The sequence below is a fragment of the Lithobates pipiens genome, unplaced genomic scaffold, assembly GCF_037356315.1.
Source record: "Lithobates pipiens isolate NorthernLeopardFrog02 unplaced genomic scaffold, aLitPip1_a1.2 Scaffold_22, whole genome shotgun sequence".
NCBI classification, from domain to species: Eukaryota; Metazoa; Chordata; class Amphibia; order Anura; family Ranidae; genus Lithobates; species Lithobates pipiens.
The window spans coordinates 28,878,407-28,901,613 of NW_027507784.1; the positions used below are offsets into that span (position 1 = coordinate 28,878,407).

General features: G+C 44.4%; 2 protein-coding genes across 2 annotated transcripts in view; one reads left to right on the top strand and one right to left on the bottom strand.

The window, feature by feature from the left end:
- Positions 1-23,207, top strand: part of LOC143923499 (nuclear factor 7, brain-like) — a 744,238-nt gene that overhangs the window by 547,373 nt on the left and 173,658 nt on the right. The window lies entirely within an intron of this gene.
- LOC143925370 (F-box only protein 6-like) lies at positions 8,606-22,674 on the bottom strand. Its single transcript, XM_077449938.1, has 7 exons — positions 22,581-22,674; positions 21,168-21,228; positions 17,846-17,883; positions 15,570-15,696; positions 13,791-13,886; positions 10,256-10,391; positions 8,606-8,934 (listed from the first exon to the last, which is right to left on the bottom strand). Exons 1-7 carry the CDS (start codon positions 22,657-22,659, stop codon positions 8,800-8,802), a joined length of 672 nt encoding a protein of 223 aa, XP_077306064.1. The 5' UTR covers positions 22,660-22,674; the 3' UTR covers positions 8,606-8,799.

The window sequence follows — 23,207 nt, forward strand, 5'->3', positions numbered from 1 at the left end:
CGTAGGTGATTCTGTTTTTCATTTTTGATTTTTATTTTTATTTTTTCCATAACTGGTGGATTTTTGGTACATACATAAAAAAAATTTTTTTGCACTTCGGAATCAGTGCTTTATATTTCCTTATCTTGCATTTGTTCTTTTTACTTTTTATTTATTTTTTATATTTTATATTGTCTCTTTTTTTGCTGAAAAAGGGTTGTTACATTACATCTTTTTGAGCCGTATAACACAACTTATACACGGTGTATGCTGATGCATGGTTTGATAGACTGCATCTTGCATAAAAAAAACCCCTTTTTCTGCACAGAGTGTTGTATAAAGCTTTTTTTGTAATAAAGTATTTTTAAGTGGAAACTAGCCTCCTACTATTTCTACACAACTAAAAATACCTGCTTTTAAAGAAGAATATCAGACTGTTCTCCCCTCTTTCCCAACTATAATCAAAAATACTACACCATGAGGGAATTTTCTTTTATTTGAGGAATCACTATTGGATATAAGGACTTACCTGCATCTCTTTAAAAGACCTTGAGAAGGACCCATTGAAGATATAACTGGATGGTGGAATCTTCGGACAAATAGGATACAGATTACAGGCGTATAACCCCCTAGGGGGTGAATGGATCTGGTGAGTGGGGATCCTTGAGGGGGAACAAGCACGAAAGTCACTAATAAAGCGCAGGCAATCTCACGAAAGTCACCTTTCCTGTATTCTGAAGAGGCGTAATTGCATTGATACGGTTATAGAAGACTCAATGTGGACTGAAATATTTTTATGATATTTATATTGTTTATTTCTTATATATATTGGTCTCATTTGACCCTTTCACACTCTCACATGTTCGTGGATTGGTGTATAGACCACTGGATGTAATTGGACTTTTCACATATTTTGTCTTTTTTGATTTTTTGTTTACTGTATAATTTTTTTGGGATATTATTGCATGAGGAAATCTTATGCTTCCTCCTTTTACACTTATTAATATAAGGAGTTCTGGTGTATTTAATATTTAATAACTAGCACAAAGAATTTGTATGAAAATTGGAGATAGTTTTCTTCCCCAATTAGGAAGAGGTTTGGCACTGGTAAACACTAAAATTTCTGGGGGTTCTTTTCTCCCCTCTTTTTTCTGTGTTTTTTTCTGTGTTTTTTGGCTTTTTGTTTGTGGTTAGGTTTTTCTACGGCAGAGGCCTCTACCAATCACTTTTTATTTTATTTTTCGTATTTATATTTATATCTTTTTGATCTGAGATTCTTAAATATTAATGAAACTATATGTAAAATAAGTGGCACTAGCTCACTTAGGTGATACAAAGTGGGGTGCAATCAATTTTTGCCTTGAGTTTAAGGTGTTGGATAAATGGGGTGTTGTTGAGATAAAATACGGAACACGGGTTTAATTCACATAGTCCCTGGGGACACGTTAAGGTGATAGATAGACATAAAAGGTTTGAGGAAGCAAAGAGTGTTACTGAAATTAACTGGGTGGAGGTAGCGGCAATAACCTTTAATCAAGAATCATATATATATATATATATATATATATATATATATATATATTACAGCATTCAGTTACCTCCCCCCTTTTTTAATTTATTTTTATCACGGGCTGTATACTCCTGGCCTGCGACGCTAGGGCTGTATACTCCTGGCACTGAGTGGAATACAGCGGATGGAGTGGGGCTTATGAGAAGTGTGAGGGGCCAAAAAGGACGGGCAGGATCTGGCACCCCCCCCCCCCCCCATCTAAAAAAGTCACCAGCCACCACTGGTTCCTGCAGTGCAGGACAATGCAGGTACTGTGCCATTCATTTGTAGTACTATGTGTTGCAATTAAAAAGGGACAAGTGCTTTTTTTGGGTTGTCATGCATTGGCAGCCCCTTTTATAATGAAGGCATGCGTACATGCTCCTCACAGAGTGGGCTTAGTGACTGTAGGTACTACAGTATCCACTGATAGTGATGGACGGACTTCCGACGGGACGTTTCGCGAACGCGGACCGCAAACGCAGCCGATAGTTCACGAACCATAACGTTCGCGGCGGGCCCCGTTGACTTCAATGGGAGGCGAACTTTGCAAACCTACAGGTCAAATTTGCAGCCACAAAATAATTACTAGCTGTGCAAACATAGTCCCACCACATGGCCAATGACATAACACATGTATGAGGTGAATCTGGAATCGACAACTCCAAGCATTCTTTTTTTATATGTGAAATTGTTGTGATAATTCAGGACTGTGGAGGGCATGAAGGCAATGGAGGAGAGGGAAGGCCAGGGTAGGCAAAGAAGAGGGTGCAGGAGATGATCACCAGCAGCGTGACATACAGCAATGACACCTGCACCGTGATCTGACACCAGCACCGTGATAGAGAGCACTGACATCAGCAGCGTGATAGAGAGCACTGACACCTGCACCGGGATATACAGCACTGACACCTGCACCGTGATATACAGCACTGACACCTGCACCGTGATATACAGCACTGACACCTGCACCGTAAGCAGCCCCAGGAGGAAGTCAGTATAGCACAGGGGTGGTGGGAGCAACTCATAATGAGCATAGCACAGGAATGGTGGGAGCCCCTCATAATATGCACAGCCCAGGAGGAAGTCAGCACAGGGATGGTGGGAGCCCCTCAAAATAAGCAGCCCCAGGAGGATGTCCGCATAGCACAGGGATGGTGGGAGCCCCTCATAATAAGCAGCCCCAGGAGGAAGTCAGCACAGCACAGGGATGGTGGGAGCCCCTCATAATAAGCAGCCCCAGGAGGAAGTCAGCACAGCACAGGGATGGTGGGAGCCCCTCATAATAAGCAGCCTCAGGAGGAAGTCAGCACAGCACAGGGATGGTGGGAGCAACTCATAATGAGCATAGCACAGGGATGGTGGGAGCCCCTCATAATATGCACAGCCCCAGGAGGAAGTCAGCACAGGGATGGTGGGAGCCCCTCATAATAAGCAGCCCCAGGAGGAAGTCAGCACAGCACAGGGATGGTGGGAGCCCCTCATAATAAACAGCCCCAGTAGAAATATGACACCGCTCAACCTCTTCAAACAGGAGGGTACGGGCATATAGTACGGTGTGCTTTTTTTGGACAAGGAAGTGAGCCAAATGAAGAAAGAAGGTCTGTGAGCTCGATTAAAAAAATTGTTTATAGACATATACATGGTCTACTGGTCACATGTGTTGAATTCCTCAGAGATCCATGCCTCATTCATTTTTAGAAATGTGAGGTAGTTAACACTGTCGTGAGCTAGGCGAGTACGCTCAATCGGTCACGATCCCCCCTTCTGCGCTGAACGTCCTTTCGGACAGGACACTGGAGGAGGGGCAAGCCAACAGTTCCATTGCAAATTGGGCAAGCTCTGGCCAGAGGTCAAGCCTGCCCACCCAGTAGTCCAGGGGTTCATCACTCCTCAGAGCGTCCACATCGGCTGTTAACCCGATGTAATCGGACACCTGACGGTCTAGGTGTTCCCTGATGCTGGATCCGGAAGACACCTGTCGATGGGTTGGCTGAAAGAATGACCTCATATCAGAAGTCACCAACACATCTTCAAACCGGCCTCTTCTTGCAGGCGCTGTTGGATTGGTACCCGCAACTCCTTCTCTGGGAGTGGGAATTGCTCCTCTGCCAGGGCACGCAAAAGCAGAATGCAGCATTTCTCGAAACAAGGCCTGGAAGTGCTCCATTCTGACAGCCCTCTGTGACAGCGGTAACATTTCCGCTATTTTGTGTTTGTATCGGGGGGTCTAAGTACGTTGCCACCCAGTACTGGTCCTCGACCCTTATGCTTTTTATACGGGGGTCCCTATTAAAACACTGGAGCATGAAGGCCCCCCATTTGCACTAAACTGGAAGCGGTGTGGTGGCCTGGCTCCTGCTCATCATCCAGGATAATGTCGTCCTCTTCATTCTCCTCTCCCCATCCACGCACAACAACAGGGATCCCAGAAAGGTTTAAAGCATGCTCTTCTTGCTCCTCCTCATCCACCCCGGCACCATCCTCTGACGCCTCTTCAGACTCCTGTTCACTTGTCTCAGAGTAGCCCCCCCGGGAATTCATCCAGCATTGCTACTTCCTCATCTTCCCGCTCCTGCTCCTCCACAGCTTGATCAATGACACGACGCAATGCACGCTCCATAAAGAAGGCATAAGGTACCATGTCACTGATGGCACCATGGCTGCGACTGACCAGTTTGGTGATCTTATCAAATGGCCGCAGAAGTCTGCATGCGTCGCGCATGAGCAGCCACTGGTGTGGTGAAAAAACCCAGCTCCCCAGAACCTGTTCTGCCGCAGAGTTCATACAGGTAGACGTTAACTGCACGTATCTGCTCTGGAGCAGCCTATCAAGCCTATAGAAGGTTGAGTTCCATCGCGTCGGGCAATCACAAATAAGACGTCTGACCGGCAGACTGTGTCGCCGCTGAATGTCAGCAAGGCGAGCCATGGCCGTGTAAGATCTTCTGAAATGGGCCGAGATTTTCCTTGCCTGCCGCAAGATGTCCTGGACCCCAGGGTATTTGACAACGAATCGCTGCACGACCAAGTTTAAGACGTGTGCCATGCATGGCACGTGCGTAATTTTAAAAGTGGTCAGCCTTCGCGCCGCTAAGTGGTAATAAGTGACTAGAGTGGAACAAAATCCAAAATCAGATATAATGAAACACAGATGCTGTGAAAAAGAGCCTGAGTGATATAAAGTGCAAATGCTAACTAAAAAATGCAGCAGGACAAAATAGTGAACACAAACTATCAAATAATGAATATAAAGGGGTGGGTCCTGCGCAAATCGTGCCACTCAAATAAAATACACAAATTCAAAATAATATAAATATGTGCATATGTACAATGCCGTGAAAAAAATATAGTCCAAAAAACAGCACGCATAAAAATATATAAAAAATGGAAAAAGGTTTAATGAGCCATACACTGTGGAATAGAAGTGAAGATCTATATATCACCTATTCTGTAAGCTGGGACTGGCCCTCTAGTGGCGGAATTGTATCATTACATCCCTCCTTTGGATTTCCTGATGGCTATTATTTATCATTTATGAATGAAATAAGAGAATCCTGGAGTTTGTTTGATTTGCTTATTCACTTCGTTTAAAGGTGAGAGTTCTGGGAGCCTTAAGTAGCGGACATTTTATTATTGTTCTATCATTAAACCTTTTTCCATTTTTTATATATTTTTATGCGTGCTGTTTTTTGGACTATATTTTTTTCACGGCATTGTATGTATGCACATATTTATATTATTTTGAATTTGTGTATTTTATTTGAGTGGCACGATTTGCGCAGGACCCACCCCTTTATATTCACGTGCGTAATTTTGCCCTGTTTCAATGCGCTAACCAGATTGGCACCGTTGTCACACACCACTTTACCAACTGTCAAATTGAGCGGTGTTAGCCACTGATCTGCCTGTGAACGCAAAGCTGAAAGGAGTGCCGGGCCAGTGTGGCTCTTGGCTTCCAGGCACAACAGACGCAGCACGGCAACGTCTCACCTGGCATGTCGAATAGGTTCTGAGGAGCTTGGGCGGCGCAGCGGAAGAGACGCTAGCAGCGGAAAAGGAGGAGTCAGCCGAGGAGGATGGAGGAGAAGAAGAGCCAGGCCTGCATGCAATCTGTGGCGGTAAAACCAAATCTACACGGGTGCCACGGGTTACATGCTTGACGGCCGTCAGAAGGTTCACCCAGTGGGCAGTAAAAGTGATATATCTTCCCTGCCCGTGTTTGCTAGACCACGTGTCTGTGGTCAGATGTATCTTGGCACCAACACTGTGTGCCAGAGATACATTCACTTGCCGCTGAACATGGCCATATAGCTCTGGGATGCCCTTCTCTGAGAAATACTTCCTTCCTGGGAGCTTCCATTGTGGTGTTCCAATGGCCACAAATTTTCGAAAGGCCTCCAAGTCCACCAGTTTATATGGCAGTAGTTGGCGGGCTATGAGTTCTGACAAGCCAGCCGTCAACCGTTGGGCAAGAGGGTTATCGGGCGTCATCATTTTTTTTTTTTACGCTCGAACATTAGGCCCACGGAAGCCTGCCTTTTTGCAGAAAAATGTGAGCTTGGCGTGATGGCAGGTGGAGTATAGGACAATTGTGAGGAGAGAGAAGTAGAAGACGAGGCTGGATGGTGAGAGCCTGGAGTGTGGCTTTGTGTGTTCCGTTGCTCCCACTGGGCTCAGTGATGGCTGCTCATGTGCCTTCTTAAAGCAGTAGTAAACACGCTATTTTTTTTTTACCACCTGCAAAGCAAAAGGAATAATGAGCTAGTATGCACCGCATACTAGCTCATTATGAAATGCTTACCTTAGAACAAGGCCCCGACATCTGACCCGATCCACGCCGAGGAAGCCGACATGCTCCCTCGGCCTTTCTTCCAGGTATCGTGGCTCCGGCGCTGTGAGTGGCCGGAGCTGCGATATCGTCACTCCTGCGCATGCGCGTGGGAGATTTCATCCCGGCCGGGCACTGCCGGACTTTTAGCCGAGAATCCCCTTGTGCGCATGCGCCGCTGCAGTCAGCGGCACATACCGAGGGGAATATCTCCTAAACCGTACAGGTTTAGGAGATTTTTTTTTACCTACAGGCAAGCCTTATTATAGGCTTTCCTGTAGGTAAAAGTTAAAAAAATAATATTAATATAATAATATTAATAATAGTATACAACCACTTTAAGGTGGTCGTCCCTAGGTGAGTGTTGGGCTTACCGCGACTAATGCGTTGACTGCAAAGATTGCAGATGGCAACACTATTGTCAGCAGCAGACACGTTAAAAAAAAAAGCCCACACTGCGGAGCCATGTGCCGGTGTCCTGGGAGCACCAGATGTGACCGTACATGGTCGATGACTTGCTCCTGATACATTAGCAGTCTGCTTTGTCCCTCCTGTGCAATGCAAGTTATTCCTGCTTCTCCTCCCTATCTGATGGTCCATATCTCCCCTCCTCTTCCTCTTGTGGGCACCCACAGGATATCACTAGACACGTCATCGATGTCACCTTCCCCATCGCTTTAAGTAGAGATCTCAGAGTAAGCAGCAACACCGGGGACCTACCTCCTCCTTGGTTGGATCTGGGTACTGTCGTCAGACTGCCGAGTGGCGGTTGTTGCTACCTCCTCTTCCTGATCCAATGCCAAGTGTGGCTGCGCATCAGAAATGTCTTGATATGGATCGGAAAATAATTCCTGTGACTCAAGCGGAAGGTATGTGGTGGTGGTGGTGTTGGTGGTAGTGTCTTTGGGGGTGCACATAGCAGAGAGTGAAGAAGAGGGTGCAGATCGAGAGGATGCAGAAGAGTAAGGCTGAGTGAGCCACTGAACCAAGTCTGGTGCGTCCTTTAAAGTAATTGAACGCACCTTCTGCAACTTCCCACTTTGGCTCAAGCCTGTTGCTCCTGCCCTACCCCTACGGAAGGGCCTGCCTCTTGCTCTGCCTGTCATTTTTTGAATGACCCTGTGACAAAACTCTCAGTCCCTATACTGATAAAGGACTGCTGCAGAATAAGGCAGCAGTCAGCAGCAGTGCACCTCAACCCTATATATTGTGGACCTATACCAGTCCTTAAGGAATTGCAGACTGTACCTCACTCAACCCTATGTACTGTAGTACACTATACCTTACCAGTCCTTATGACCTTTTTGGAACTAGTAGGTTGTGATTAGCAGACTGTACCTCAGTCCCTATACTCATAAAGGACTACTGCAGGAGGGCAGCAGTCAAGTATAATATTCTTTCTATATTTGGAAAAAATATGATACGTGTACAAGCCTATTACCATACCAGTCCTTAAAAGAACCTTTGTGGACCTAATAGTAACAGCTACTGATTAAACTGACTGTCCCTCACAGCTTCCTGCCTGTCTCCATTTAAACTGACAAAAAACACAGGCTGCGGGAACAAGAACTTGAATAGCACTCAAAACTATATCCTGTACTACTTTACCATACCAGTCCTGAAAACGACTTCTGTGGACCTAATAGTAACAGCTAATGATTAAACTGAGTGTCCCTGCTGCACACAGCGTCCTGTCCCTCTCTCTACACTGACAAAAGACAGGCTGCTGCAACAATCACTAGCACAGCAGTGCCTCAAACCTATATCCTGAACTACACCTATACCATACCAGTCCTTAAAAGAACTTGTGGACCTAATAGCTAGCAATTTGGGTCACTGCAGTCTCTCCCTGCTCCACACAGCAACCTCTCCCTATAGTGACATACGAAAGAATGTAAAATGGCCGCCGGATCGGGTCTATTTATAAGTTAGGGGGAATGTCCAAGTGTCCATGTGCTGTAATGTCTCAATTGGCTGTCCTGTACCCCATGATGGATGTGTCATCATAGGTCAAAGTTCTTTTACACAGTAAACACGGAAGTCCGGCGGGCGAACAGCGGCAATAGTCCGCCGATCAGGCTGACCGCGAACAGCCAAAATTCGCCGTGAAACGGCCACCGGGCGAACCGTTCGGCCATCCCTATTCACCAATAGCTTCACGTCAACTGGTTGGTGAATAAGCTACATATATTACCGATTAGATTTGTAGAAAAAAAAAAAAAAAAAAAAAAAAAAAAAAAAAAGTCTGAGGGTGAGAGTCATGCTTTATTGAAACTGTTACTGTAGTACAAGGACAATGACAGAGTAAGGTTTCATATTTCTGTTGCTTTAAATTACAATTCTTAGACTGAGTCATATTAAATATATATAAATTATGTTAGCAGAGCCCTTCAACACTAGAAGGGGAAAGGAAAACATGTCACATTCACACAGTTGGACCCTAAATGTCTACAGAGATGCTGCTGTTGGTGACTCGAACTCCATACCAGCCGGCCCAGTTCAAAGTGTCCTTCCCGCCATGCTGAAAAGATATATAGCGCACTCCTGGTCCATAGTTACTGAATGTGTGCGTTAACTAAAAGGGGAAGAGAAAGTAGAAAAGTATTAACATAAAATTGAATTAAGGGTTGCTACACATACAATTTATGTAGAAAAGGGTTAAAAACAGGAAATTATATAATGTTAGAAAAAGAAATGGGGCGCTCTGGGGGGAATGAACTAAAGCACCGTATCAGATTGGGGGGGGGGGGGGGGGAACAACAACAAGAGGCTGGTGCTCCTAAGATGTACAAATCAACAGCACTTCGAGAAAGAAGCAGCTCTCTGGTAGAAACCAAAAGGGAGCAGCAGAAGGTGCTTCTAAGTGCAGTATAGACAAGTATTTATTGCCTCAAGGAGACAAAAACCTCACAGGAACCAATAGGTAGAAAGGCTCATCTGTGTAATAGAAGTACCCAGTGGTGTCAAGGAGGTTCTGTCCATGTATGATATCTGTGTCAGGTGGCGGCACTGAGGATCCAAGGCCAGCCAGCAAGGAAGAACCGTGGAAGCTGGAAGAGCAGTTGCCACTGTGAGAACCAGCGTGGAATGCAGGACCCAGAAGTGACATCAGAAGTGGGCGGAACGAATTTCTGAGCAACCTATTGGCCACTTCTTCAGGCCGTGCAATAGGCCGCTCCGAAAGGTGTCCCACCCACTGCTGATGTCACTTCTGGGTCCCGCATGCCACGGTTCTCCCTGGCTGGCTGCCCCGCCGGACACCGCTGGGACTCAGGGACTTCTATTACACAGAAGAGCCTTTCTACCTACTGGTTCCTGCGAGTGTTTCATCTCCTTCAGGTAATAAATACCTCTGCTGTTTCTTAAAGTGGAAGTAAACTCCCCTATCGTTTTCAACCATGGAAGCTGCCATCTTTGCCTCTGTTTAATCTTCAACTGCTATGGTGCTGCACATGTGATTCGTTATGACACCAGCCATTGGATGGTTTGATAGTTTGGCAGAGAGCACAGCCAATGTGCAGTTAGCATTCCCGGCATGCTTTTTTAATTTTAACTGTTCAAATCGATGGGTTTACTTCCACTTTAATGATTGAAAGTTGTCAGAACTTTGTGTGTGGAAGACTGCAGCTCTTCTAGAACATGCTATATTAGAGTTACCCCGTCAGTGAATAGTACCATGGTGCTGGGGGGGGGGGTGCACAGCCATCCAGCCCCCCCATAAGTGTTGACAAAGACTGAGAGCTGCAATGGAGGAAAGGGTTGCTACGAGTGGTGTCAAAATATCAGAATTTCGGTTCAAACATGAGGTTTTACACATATTGATGTGTCAAATGTCATCAGCAACTCTTTACATAAAGCAACATTATGGAAGGATCTGTGAGGAATTGCAATATTACATAATGCCATTGGCCATCAGAACGTTGTGGTAGGGTCACGGGCATTGGGCGAAACTCTTGTACGATTTTCTTGTCTTCAGAAAGCAGTCCGAACAACAACTCATAATGGCAGCTACAGTCCTTCCTAGCCGCATACCTGAGGGGGAAGAAAGTTTCACAGGGCGTTACAACACATTTGAGTTATATAAGGAGACTACAGCTTAGGTACGATATTTTATCAAATGTTTAACCCATTTCTTCCCATCTAAGGGTAAAACAAATCTAAATGCCCAAGCACGGCAAGCATTTTGCAACTTTGATATGCGTTAGTAAAACTGTAAATATCACAACTTTGTGCATCCAGGTGGATTATACTGCATTTTTCTCTTCAGGACAAATTGGACTTTCATTTGGTGGTAAATGGTAATGATTTCTCTTGATTTTTTCTTCAAAAGAAAAACTAGCCTGAAATAGTAAAAAAAAAAAAAAAAAAAAAAAAAATTTATAAAAAACCCCTTTAAGCGCTATGGGCGGAACTAACATTTTGATGTCGCTTCCGCCCTACAATGGTATCCATACCCAGCAAAGGAGATGATCAGATTGCCTCCACTGCTGCCGACGGCTCCGGTAAGTGGCGAGAGGGGTAGGGTTGCCACCTTTTCTTCAAGTCAAACCCGAACACTTTAGCAGCACACAGCAATTTTTTTATTTTTATAGTATAAACTATACATATATTTTGCTATTAAACAACATTTCTAATCATATGAAGTCAAGAACAAGAGTCCCCCTTTACATCAGAGTCCACAGAGTTCCCCTTTTACATCTGAACTCACAGGGACTCTACCATAAAGGATGCTCTGGGAACCCTCATCTAAGGGGGAACACTGAGACCTCTGATGTACGGAGAAGACTGATGTAAGGGGGGGGGAACACTGTGGCCTCTGGTGTAAAGGGGAACTGTGATGTAAGGAGTGCTCTGAGAACCCTGATTTGCCTTAGTGTACTCACTCAGAGGCAGGAGAGAGAAGGGGGGGAGGGGGGGGGGGGACTTCAGTTACAGACAGGGATGGATGGTGAGATCACTCACCCCTTGGCAGTCATCACCTCATCCAGATGCATCTGAGGCTGCTGGACTTCAAATTTCCGGCCCCAGCTTACCTTCCTGTTCTGAGTCACAGCATTGGGGATTGGAGTGTGGGCAGACAGAGGGGTAAGGGGGGGGGGGGAGGAGAGGCGCACATCGCGCCCTCTCTCGTGTGTGTGTGTGTGTGTTTGGGAGGGGGGATTGTTAGTGCTGGCTTTGGGCAATGTGAAAGTGTAAAAGACACCCTCAGCTTAGACTGCAGCCAGCAACCCTGCTGGGAAGCCATAGTCCAGCCTAAATAATGTGTCCGGGTTTCAGGCAGTCTGCAACCCGGACGCATGATTCCAAACTCGAACTGTCCGGGTGAATCCTGGACAGGTGGCAACCCTAGAGAGGGGGGCCCTCTCCCACCGCCGATTATAAATGATCTTGCGGTGAATCCACCGCAGAGACCACTATTATTGGAAAGGGGACCAATGGCCAAAGAAGAGAATACCGGGGTTATGGCAGCTAGCTGCTGCCATAAATGATATTGCTCTTCAAACTTAGGATGTATATCAGTGTGCTGTGGTCCGCAAGTGGTTAAAACAAAAACACGTTCTACTTACCTGCTCTGTTGCAGTGGTTTTGCTCTGAGCAGTCTGGATCTGCCTTTTCTCAGGTCCAAGCAGCTTGCTATGGGGGCACCTGAGGCCCTGCCCTCTCCCCTCATTGGCTCACTGACTGAGGGCAGCGGGAACCAATGGCCCCCTGGCTGTGTGTGTCCATCAGGAGAGAGCACCGAGCAGCTGGGTCTCTCGCAACATTGCTGGATCGAGATGGGGCTCAGGCGAGTATTTGGGGGGCTGCTGCACACAGGTTTTTTTTATCTTAATGTATAGAATGCAAAAAACCCTTCTGCCTTTACAGCCACTTTAACGCTTAGGCCCCTTTCAGATGTAGCCGATCCACCTGCTCAGTAGGTGGTTGACAGGTCTGTCTGCTCCGCTATCCAGAGCGGGTGTGAAAGGGGCCTTATGGTTTAACCGCTAGACCAGCCACCGCAGTTATACTTCAGCAGGTTGGCACGGCTACACAAATTGCCGTAGCTCCAAGTCAGCTCTTTAGGACACTATAGCAGGCACGCGTGATGTTCGCCGGGCACCCGCGATTGTGCCTGAGACAACCCAGCCATCTGTGTGACCTATAAAACATACCTCTTATGTTGGAGAAAAAGGGAGAACCTTAATCAGGACATACAGGAGAAGATTTACTAAAAACTGGAGCGTGCAAAATCTTGTGAAGCTCTACATAGAAACCAATCAGCTTCCAGGTTTTATTGTCAAAGCTTAACCACTTAAGCCCTGGACCAATATGCAGCCAAAGGACTAGGCCTTTTTGCAATTCGGTATTGTGTCGCTTTAACTGACAAATACATGGTTGTGCGACGGGGCTCCCAAACAAAATTGGCGTCCTTTCCCTCCTCTCTCCCCCCCATCAAATAAAGCTTTTTGGTGGTATTTGACCACCTCCGCGTTTTTTTTTTTTGCGCTATAAACAAAAAGCGACAATTGAGAAAAAAAAAAAAGCAATATTTTTACTATAATATTATTAGGCCGATACGTATTCTACATATATAAAAAAAAAAAAAAAAAAAAATAAAAACACAGAAAAAAAAAAAACTAAATTAGCCATTGATTTGTAAACGCTATAACTTTTGCGCAAACCAAATAGGGGATCGTTTTATTAATTTTTTTTACTAGTAATGGTGGCGATCAGCGATTTTTTTTTTATTGTGACTGACATTATGGCGTACACATTTTTTGGGACCGTTGTCATTTATACACCAATCAGTGCTATTTAAATGCACCGATTCCTTTGTAAATGACACTGGCAGTGAAGGAGTTAACCACTAGGGGGCAGGGAGGGGTTAAGTGAGCCCTGTTAATGTTTTCTTACTGTAGCGGGCGTGGCTTGGCATTTGAAGTCACCGATAGTCTTTCCCTATGACAGGAAATAGAAGATCAGTGACAGTGTCACTAGGAAGCACGGGGAGAGGTTTACACAGACCTCTCCCCGTTCTTCAGCTCTGTGACCCGATCGCAGGACACCAGCGGCAATCGGGTCCGCGGCTACGGTGCTCAGGACCGGATTGTGAGCGTGCTATGAACAGCGCGCGTCCCGCAGCTGGGCTCTTAAAGGACAATGTACCTGTATGCTGATGTGCCCAGCCGTGCCATTCTGCCGATGTATATGTGCAGGAGGCGGTCCTTAAGTGCTTAACTGAACAAGCTGAAGTTAGAAGCCGATTGGCTACAATGCACTGCTGCGCAGATTCTGACCGCTCCATCTACCCCCCCCAGTATCTATGAAGCAGCCAAGTCACAATTCCCATTTGCTCTGCACAGATACAAAATTCATCCTACAACTCTCCCTCCACCAAATAGCATGCGAGATTCTGTAGATTGGGATCAGCTTATAAATTACACTTACCAGTCTGTGATAATAATGGGCGGTTGAGTTTTGTCCATAATCTCAGCACTGAACCCCTCTTTATTTAGGTCAACAATCTGGGACTTCTTGCAGGTTCTGCAAAAAAAATCAAGATTTTTTTTATTCAGGACCAAGAAAATGATACAACATGATCTATATACATTGCAAAACCTTCTACCAAAAAGGTATCCTTTTCACACCTGGTTGTGCACCTCCAAATCCATCAGGGAAATGTCCTAGTTGTAGACTTTAGGAAATAAAAAACACACTTGGGCTACCGGTAGAGCAAAAGATTTAAATGCATACCCCCAGCTTTCGTAAAAAATAAAATGCGTTATTGTTTGCATTAGCAAAGCATTACAACTGTGATCAGTGAATCGTTGGTGCCATGCTTAGGTTTCTGCAGATTTCCCAGCCTCAGGTCTTCATACAGAATACTCCCCCAGGAGTTATGTACCTTCATTTATGGACCTGAGAAGTAAATGCTGGAGATGTGCTCTATGAGGAGCTCCAAGTCCTTCTTCATGGCAGCAGATGGGGCTGGTAGTCCTCCATTCACATGTTTGTGTGCCTTATCTGTGGATGAGCCATGCAATTTGACTAAAAATACAGGTTGCCATGGGCAGAAGTACCCCACGATTGAGGTTTCAGAATGTGACCAATTCATAGGAAACCCAAAATCTTGGGTGAACATAAGTGGTCAGAAAGGTGGACTAAAGGCATTACCTCTTCCCATTTTGGAAGCAATGCAGGCCAATCAGGTTCCTCCACCCCAAATTCGCTCATCTATGTCTTTATCGACCTTGCTTTGTGCACTGGTCCAAATCATTTGGTGGAGGAGGGGGGGGGGGGGGAAGAGATTATGGTGTGGGATCATTTTTCAGGGGTTGGGCTTGGCCCCTTAGTTCCTGTGAAGGAACTCTTAAGGCATCATACCAAGACATTTTGGACAATTTGATGTTCCCAACCTTGAGGGAACAGTTTGGGGATGACCCCTTCATGACTGTTCCAACATGACTGCACACAGCAAGGTCTATACAGACATGGATGAGCGAGTTTGGGGTGGAGGAACCAAATAGAACACCTTTGGGATGAATTAGTGCAGAGACTGAGCCAGGCCTTCTAGCCCAACATCAGTGTCTGACCTCACAAATGTCCTTCTGGAAGAATGGTCAACCATTCCCATAGACACTCCTAAACCTTGTGGACAGGTTTCCCAGAAGAGTTGAAGCTGTTATAGCTGCAAAGGGTGGGCAAACTCAATATTGAACCCTACGGACTAAGACTGGGATGCCTTTGAAGGTCATGTGTGTGTAAAGGCAGGTGTCCCTATACTTTTGGTAATATAGTGTATTATGCAAGTGTCTCTAGAATCCAATCCCACTACCGAGAATGTGACTTTCCAAACTGCAGGAGACTCGGAGTAGGTTGATGGTTCTTTTGGGGCTATTCCGAAGAGAATACTAGTATTGTTTATGATTTAGCAAGTAAAAGCGCCCTCTTATGTGCTGGAGATGAGGGGGAAGCTTTATTTAGGCCAACAAAGGATAATTGGGCAGGGGCCAGGGCTGACACTGGTTGGAATTTCTGTAGTAGACAGTTGCCAACTCAAACTGGCCATTAGGAGCCGAGCGCAGAGATGTAATTGATATTTTGTCTCCAGTTCAACTATCCCATGTGCCATTAGAAGTGGGAAGTTAAAGCCTAAAAAAAAAAAAAAAAAAAAACATTTATAGCATTTTTGTGTTAATGACATTAATGAAGGAAAATTGGCCTTACTGGTTAGAGGTTGCAAAGTATTTAGTGACAGATGGATTTGGAAAAAGCTCCCCTTCACCTCCAGGCAAATCTTCAACCTTCCATTTATCACCACCATTTTCATCTATGGTCCAGTATTTTAAATCCTCTACAGAGGGGAAACACAGAATCAGAAAACACAGAGTTTAGACAACAGCAAAAGTCATTTCTACCAATATAAATGATATACAATCGATTGTAGGCACAAATGGTGAAGTCTGCTTTAATAACTTCCACGTCTGGAATTAAAGCAGAACTCTAGCCATAAACCTCATAAAGTAAAACCAGTATTGGCTGTAATATTCTGCTTCAATGCAGATATTTCCCCCTCCGTGCCTTTCTGCTGCTAGATGTCCTCTGTCTGATGGCCATCATCGTTCCTCCCACTTCCTCTGAGCCCAAGTCATCCTGGACCTATCCCCAGCCTGTGACTGGACCAGTGTTTCTCAACTCCAGTCCTCAAGGCGCCCCAACAGGTCATGTTTTCAGGATTTCCGTCAGATGAAACAGCTGTGGCAATTGCCAAGGCAGTGAAACTAATCAAATCACCTGTGCAAAATAGTGGAAATCCTTAAAACATGACCTGTTGGTGTTCCTTGAGGACTGGACAGTGAAAGTCAATCTGTCTCCCTTCCAGGTAAATGGAATTATGTACAACCCAGAATGTTGGATTTGGGCTTCGACCACCACACTACAACATTAAATTCTTTTTTTTTTTTTTTTTTTAAAAACACCACACACACGTCCTACTTACCTCCTCCCTAACTGGTTTTGCACAGAGCAGCCTGGATCCTCCTTCTCCAGGGCACCCACCAGCATTTCTGGCTCCTCCCTCCTACTGGGTGCCCCCATAGCAAGCAGCTTGCTATAGGGGCACCCGAGCCGCTTGTGTGCCCATTTAGACAAAGCTGTGGCTCAGCCTCACCCCCCTTTCCTCATTGGCTCACTGACTTTGACAGCAGTGGGAGCCAATGGTGCCTGTTCCTGTCTCAGCCAATGAGGAGAGAGTCCTGGACAGCTGAGCCTCTTGTGCAAGATCACTGCATAGAGATGGGACCTTCTGCCTTCAGAACTATAAAGTGTTACTAAACCCACAACAATAAAGTCAGTCTGTATATGCAGCATTGCATGCTTATTATACTCACTGTGCAACCTAAGGGGTTAATCCTCCTGCATTTTGTAAAAAAGGCTGTTTGAGCCTGTCTTCTCTGATCCTCCCCTTCTTCCACTGTCCCCAATCCATCTCCTGAGATTAGAGCCTTGTGGGCGCTCTGCACATGCTCAGTTTGGTGTGTATTGCTAGAGTTTGTTTTTTTTCTTGGGAGAGTGCATGTGATCAGCACAGGGCCAATTGGCACTGTCCAGACAGATGGTCAGGGGTCCTGCAGCCTCATAGGACAATCAGGTGAGAATGAAAAGCTTTAAGCAGACACTAGAAGAAACAAAACTGCTAAATACTTCTGATAAGAAAATCTATTTAGCAGTTTATATTTACTAAAATAATTGCATTTCCATGTCCTGTGGGGAGATGATATAGTGAATGCAGGCTCCTGGGTTTAGCAACACTTTAAGGCTTCATTCACACTGCTGAAATAAGATTCAGTGTGATTTTGTTGTGCAACTTGGATGTTTGCATATTCTTTAGGGCCAAAATGGTGCTGGAATCACACTAATGTAATAGAGGAGCCTCTTCCAAAGTACGCCATGCTGAGTTGCATTGGGGCGTAAAACCATGCAATTCTGTGCAACTCAAGTTGCATCTGAAATTTCACTGTATGAACAGAGCCCAATAGAATTAGGAAAAAACTGACATGCAAATTCCCTTGCACACCAGTGTCATATGTGATCATGGTAATTTGCTGTTTATTTCCTGTGATCATCAGCGCCAACTAGAGGCAATGGTGTCATATTTTCCAGGTTTAGGTATAGACCCCCAACCAATAACACAATATAGGGGTTAAAGATGAAAACCCCACCTATTGGAATACATGGGGAGAGGGTGTAAACATGGCTTTTTTTGTTGTAAATCTTTACATCACAAAGCATGCAAAACAAAAATCAAAAGTGATCGGTCTGCAGAGATCTCAGGATTATTGTGTATTGTATGTACAGGGAAACAAACCTCAATACGATCGTACAAAATGCTTATTTTGTATCCTTACAAATACAGTAAGCAACTGAATATCAAATAAAACGGAGCTCTTCATGTAACTAATCACATTTTAATTCATACTCTCAAATGAGAACAACAATCTCACCTAGAGCGCATGGATTTTTGAGCAAGTTGATCTTCAGGCTAGAAAAGAAAAATAATTTTTGGTGAAAGATTAACATTACAACAGAATCATTTTCATGAACATGCTTGCCTGCTTTGTATAATGGTTTTGCACAGAGGAGCCCCAATCCTCTTTTGGAGCTCCTGGCTCCTCCCCACAGGAAGCCTATTGCTATGGGGGGCATTTGTGTGTATCCATAAGACAGTGTGGGGTTCAGCCCTGTCCTCCCACTTCCTCCTGACTGGCTGCGATTAACAGCAGGAGCCAATGTCTCCCACTGCAGTGCCTAAACCAATGAGGAGGGAGAACAGCTGCTCTCATGCACATCGCTTGATCGAGGTGAGGCTCAGGCAAGTACCAGGGGTGGGCTGTGTGAGGTGTGGGTGTAAGTACCTGAGGTGAGCTGCATACTGAAGCTTTTCTTACCTCCATGCATGGAATGCATAAACAAAAAAAAAAATAAAAATAAAAACCCTCTAGAATAGCTTTAATCACTGCAGCCCCAGGAAGGATTTGCCCCCTTCCTGACCAGAGCACTTTTTTGCGATTTGGCACAGCGTCGGTTTAACTGACAACTGCGTGGTTGTGTGACGTTTCCCCCCAACAAAATTGACATCTTTTCTCCCCCCCCCCCCCCCCCACAAATAGAGATTTCTTTTGGTGGCATTTGAGCATCTCTGCGTTTATTTTTTGCACAAAAAAAAAAAAAAAAAAAAAAAAAAAAAAAAAAAAAGCTATATTTTTTGCCAATCACACATACAGTTTTCCCCAGTTTAGACCGATATGTATTTTTTTACAAAAAATATTGCAATAAGTGTATATTTGGTTTGCGCATAAGTTTTAGTGTCTACAAAATAGGGGATAGTTTTTTGGCATTTTTATTAGTAATGTCAGCAAGCTGCGATTTTTTTATCATGACTACAACATTATGGCGGACACAGCAAACACTTGACACTCTTTTGGGACCATTGTAATTTATACAGCGTTCAGTACTATAAAAATGCACTTTTTACTGTATAAATTACATGGGAAGGGGTTAAGCACAAGGGGGCACTCAAGGGGTTAAGTGTGCCCTAGGGAGTGATTCTAACTGTGGGGGGGGAGGGGGATTGTCTTACTAGAACATGACAGATCACTGCTCTCGATGACAGGGAGCGGTGATCTGTCATGTCACTAGGCAGAATGGGGAAATGCCTTGCTTACACAGGTATCTCCCCGTTCTGCAGCTCCGTGACACGATTGCAGGGACATAGGTGGACAGCGAGCATGCGGGCATGGTCACACTGTACATGGCGGGTGCGCCCGCTAGCCCTGCCAATTAAAGGCATGCCCATTTGCCCACTGCAGCCATTATGACAATGTATATTGGCGTGCGGTGGTTGGCAAGTGGTTAAAGCAACGGGGAGCAATCATGATTATTAAGAGGGTCTCTTATTCTAGCTAGCTTCAAATTGCAGTGCCCAAAATTGCATTAATGAATTGAAGAGCAGTTACCCCAATTCTTGGCCAAAGGGAAATCAATTATTTCTCGGCAAAATAAGTTTGTCAACATGTGACAGACCCAAACAGGACAGAGGCATTCGGATGGGACTGCAGGGTGGCTCTTGCCTACTGACTATGGGCCCTGGTGTTTGAGGGGGCGTGTACCTGGGGGACCTTTAGAGTAGTTTTACTTTGGATTCAAGTCCATGTCTCCCTGAGACACACAGACTGAGAACTGGAGGACCCAGATACAGATTTGGGGCCTCCGTTTTGTTGGGGGGGGGGGGGGGTAAAGAACCAACAGCCCAATACAGCTTTGGCTGCTTCAACCCAGTCATAAACTCAATGCAGAAGATTACAATCGGGTTGAAACGTAAAGCTGGGGTCTCCTCCGGTTATGTGTTATAATGTGTACCTGTGTTTGCTTATCCTGTCTAGGTGTGAAGGGTCTTTCTCCCATTGTGTGCCTCCTAGTTGTGCATTCCCAGTGTTATTTGAGTCACCTATTGTTTGTCTGTTTGCTAATTCTCCTAGAGATTCCCAAGATGTGATTAGTCTTGTGTGGACTTTACCTCATTACTTAAAGAGGAAGTAAACCCTGATGAGTTTACTTACTCTTTCATTCCCTGTAAAGGCAAAGCATAATGGACTACTATGCATCGCATAGTAGTCCATTATGTGTCACTTACCTGACAGGAGCCAGCGAAGTCACCGCTGTCCCCTGTAGTTCCGAGCGTCCATCTTCTTGGTGGATCTCGCTGCTCCGGCGCTGTGATTCGCCGGAGCAGCGATGACGTCACTCCTGCACATGCACACGGGAGCCGAGACTCGCGGCATTGCCGTCAGACGATGCCCTGCTCAGTGCGCCACTGTCTACGGCGCATGCGCCGTAGAAAGCAGTGCCCGTCTTCGGGCAAATATCTCCTAAACCGTATAGGTTTGGGAGATATTTCTTGGACCTACAGGTAGGCCTTAATCTAGGCTTACCTGTAGGTCAAAGTGGTTTGTAAGGGTTTACAACCACTGTGGGATATTTACCCCAATGTGTAACATTTCTTTTCATTGTTCATGAAATGACTGTTCCTATTTTTGAAGTGTATAAAAACCTGTATTTCTGTTCAAAAAAACTATTCCTTTTGGTTCTACCTCTGTATCTGTCTGCGTATAATGCTTGAGGTAACAATAGCTACCGGTCTGCTGGAAGGGTTTGGAGGGCAGGCCTTCCACCACACAAGATTTGTGAGATTATAAACACTAGTATGCTTGCATTACAAAACCAATAAGTATATTATCAATTAAACACACTCTACATATCTAGTTATTCAGCTAAACTGGACCAGTCTTGTTGCCAGTGCAGTTTTAAGGCTGTGTCCGCAAAGGTTAGACAGATCAGCCCCTATTGCTTTACCCCTCACCTTGTGACTTACAATATTGCATTCGGATTACTGAAGGAGAGAAGATTGAGGAAATGCTTCCTCCTGCCTGCAGCAAACAGATGACCTTAACTTATCCTAGGCAAAGTCACTGACTGGAGTTCAAGGATGGCTTTTTAAGAAAAGGTGATGTTTCTGAAACATATTATTGCTGTATATAATATGACTTATCAGAAATGTATTCATGTTGGCTTGTAATGTTATTACTATACCTTCATCTGATAATTTTCTGTTAGATCTTTGTAGCCTTGAGCTCTAGATTTTCCAAAACTAGTTCTGGCTGAGAATCACTGTTCAACAATGTTATCTACTTCTCCCTATCCTGCATGGTGTGTGCACAGAAAATAGACCCCGTACATCGTGTGTGAACAGGTCAATGATAATCTCACCTATTTGTTGCCCACATATTTGCAGTCACAGTCCCCGCAGCTGAACAGGATCTCACGTCCACTATGTAAATGAAATAAAACATGAGAATTATAATCAGCATGAAAAAAAAAAAAAGGTAAAACAAGGATGCTATATAGATGACAGGCATGCTCCTTATCAACTGATGATGCCATTGGCTGTTAGGACACCTGAAGCTAGAAGGTTGTAATGGTGCACAGTAAAAAAAAAAAAAAAAAAAAAAAAAAAAAAACTGTGGCTTTGTACAACTAAAAGCTAGTGATTCAATTTTTGGGAAGCTTTTAGGAATTTTGCCAAGGCACCCTGGTTGGAAACAAAAAAAAAAAAAAAAAAAAAAAAAAGGCTGGGACATCAAACTAATTTAATATTTTCTTTTTTTTACTACAGCATAGACATACAGTACATGAGCAGACTTGTGGGGGGGGGCACACACCCTAAAAATGCATTAAAACAGCACCATCGTGAATGTAAAGACCACAAACAGAACAAAATAGATTACAACATACACATAAGCGTTACATTTAAATCCCACAAGGCTATTTAAAACATTTGAACATATTAAACAAATATGGGGGATTTGGTCACACTATATGGCCATATAGTGCTAAGCCCACTTGCTGAGTCAGAGTAGCCATTATTGGTGGGTCCTACATTATTCATAGAATTTTTTTGTATGTGTGCGCTGTAATCTATTTTGTGCCATTTGTGGTCTTTTAGCAGCACCATCTTGAATGTAAGCACATTTCTAGGGTGTGTCTCCCTCTCTCTCCCCCCCCCCCCAAAAGTCTGTTGGTTGTATATTGTAGGGGTCCTGACCAGATCCCCTCATTAAATCTTATTAGTGCCCACCAGTGTTATAAGAGGAGTCCTTATAGTTCTCCCATAAAGAGGGGTTTGTCTCCCACGGTTGAGATGCAGGACCTTACATTCTATGAATAGTGTAGGGCCCCCTGATAATGGGGTACTTTGATGCAGTAAGTGGGCTTAGCACTATATGGCCATATGGTGTGAAACGATCCCCATATTTTTGAATATGTTCAGGTGTTTTAAAAAGCCTTGCAGGATTTAAAATGTCGTTTTTGTATATATGTGCGCTATAATCAATTTTATACAGTACACAAGGACACAAAAACATACATATAATCAATGTAAACCTGTACTAAAGAGACAATGGGGGGGGGGGGGGAATAAATAAAAAACCCCACACACACAGTTTGTATCTCAAAAGCATTACTTAGGAATTCAGGTGGACTCAGGTGAGCAGAAACCAAATAAAGTTGCAGTAAAAGGAAATGTTGGAGAAAACATATATCATTGGCAAAGTAGCTCAGAGTAAAAAGGATCTATCAGCAGATAAGAGAATGTCTGAAGAAGAACATTAGAAGACAACATACCTGGATTTGCTGCTTGGCCGGTTCCAGGAGGACAAACACCTGTGTAAGTGAATGCTGCAAAGGTGAGCAATGTTCCCATGTTGGGGGTTTAAATAGAAGAAAAAGGTGCAGAAATGTGAAAAAGGGGAAGGACAGACGGTGCATTGGACCAATGAAGGATCAATACTGACACACCCTGAGGGCGAAAGGAAAGAAATAATTGGATGAAGATGGGGACACTGATACTTTAACCACTTGAAGGCTTTTTCTGGCACTTTTTGTTTACAAGTTTAAATCAGTATTTTTTTGCTAGAAATGTACTTATAACCCCCAAACGTTCTATATATTTTTTTTTTTTTTTAGCAGAGAGCCTAGGGGATTAAATGGTGATCATTGCAATTTATGTTGCATGGTATTTGCGCAGCGGTTTTGCAAACACAATTTTTTTTTTTTTAAGAAATACATTTATTTTTTAATTAATAAAAAAAAAAACAACACACAATAGTTACCCCAATTTTTTTGTATAATGTGAAAGAAGATGTTACATAGAGTAAATTGTTACCTAACATGTCATGCTTTAACCACTTAAGCCCCGGACCAATTGTCAGCCTAAGGACCAGAGGTCTTTTTACAATTTCGCACTGCACT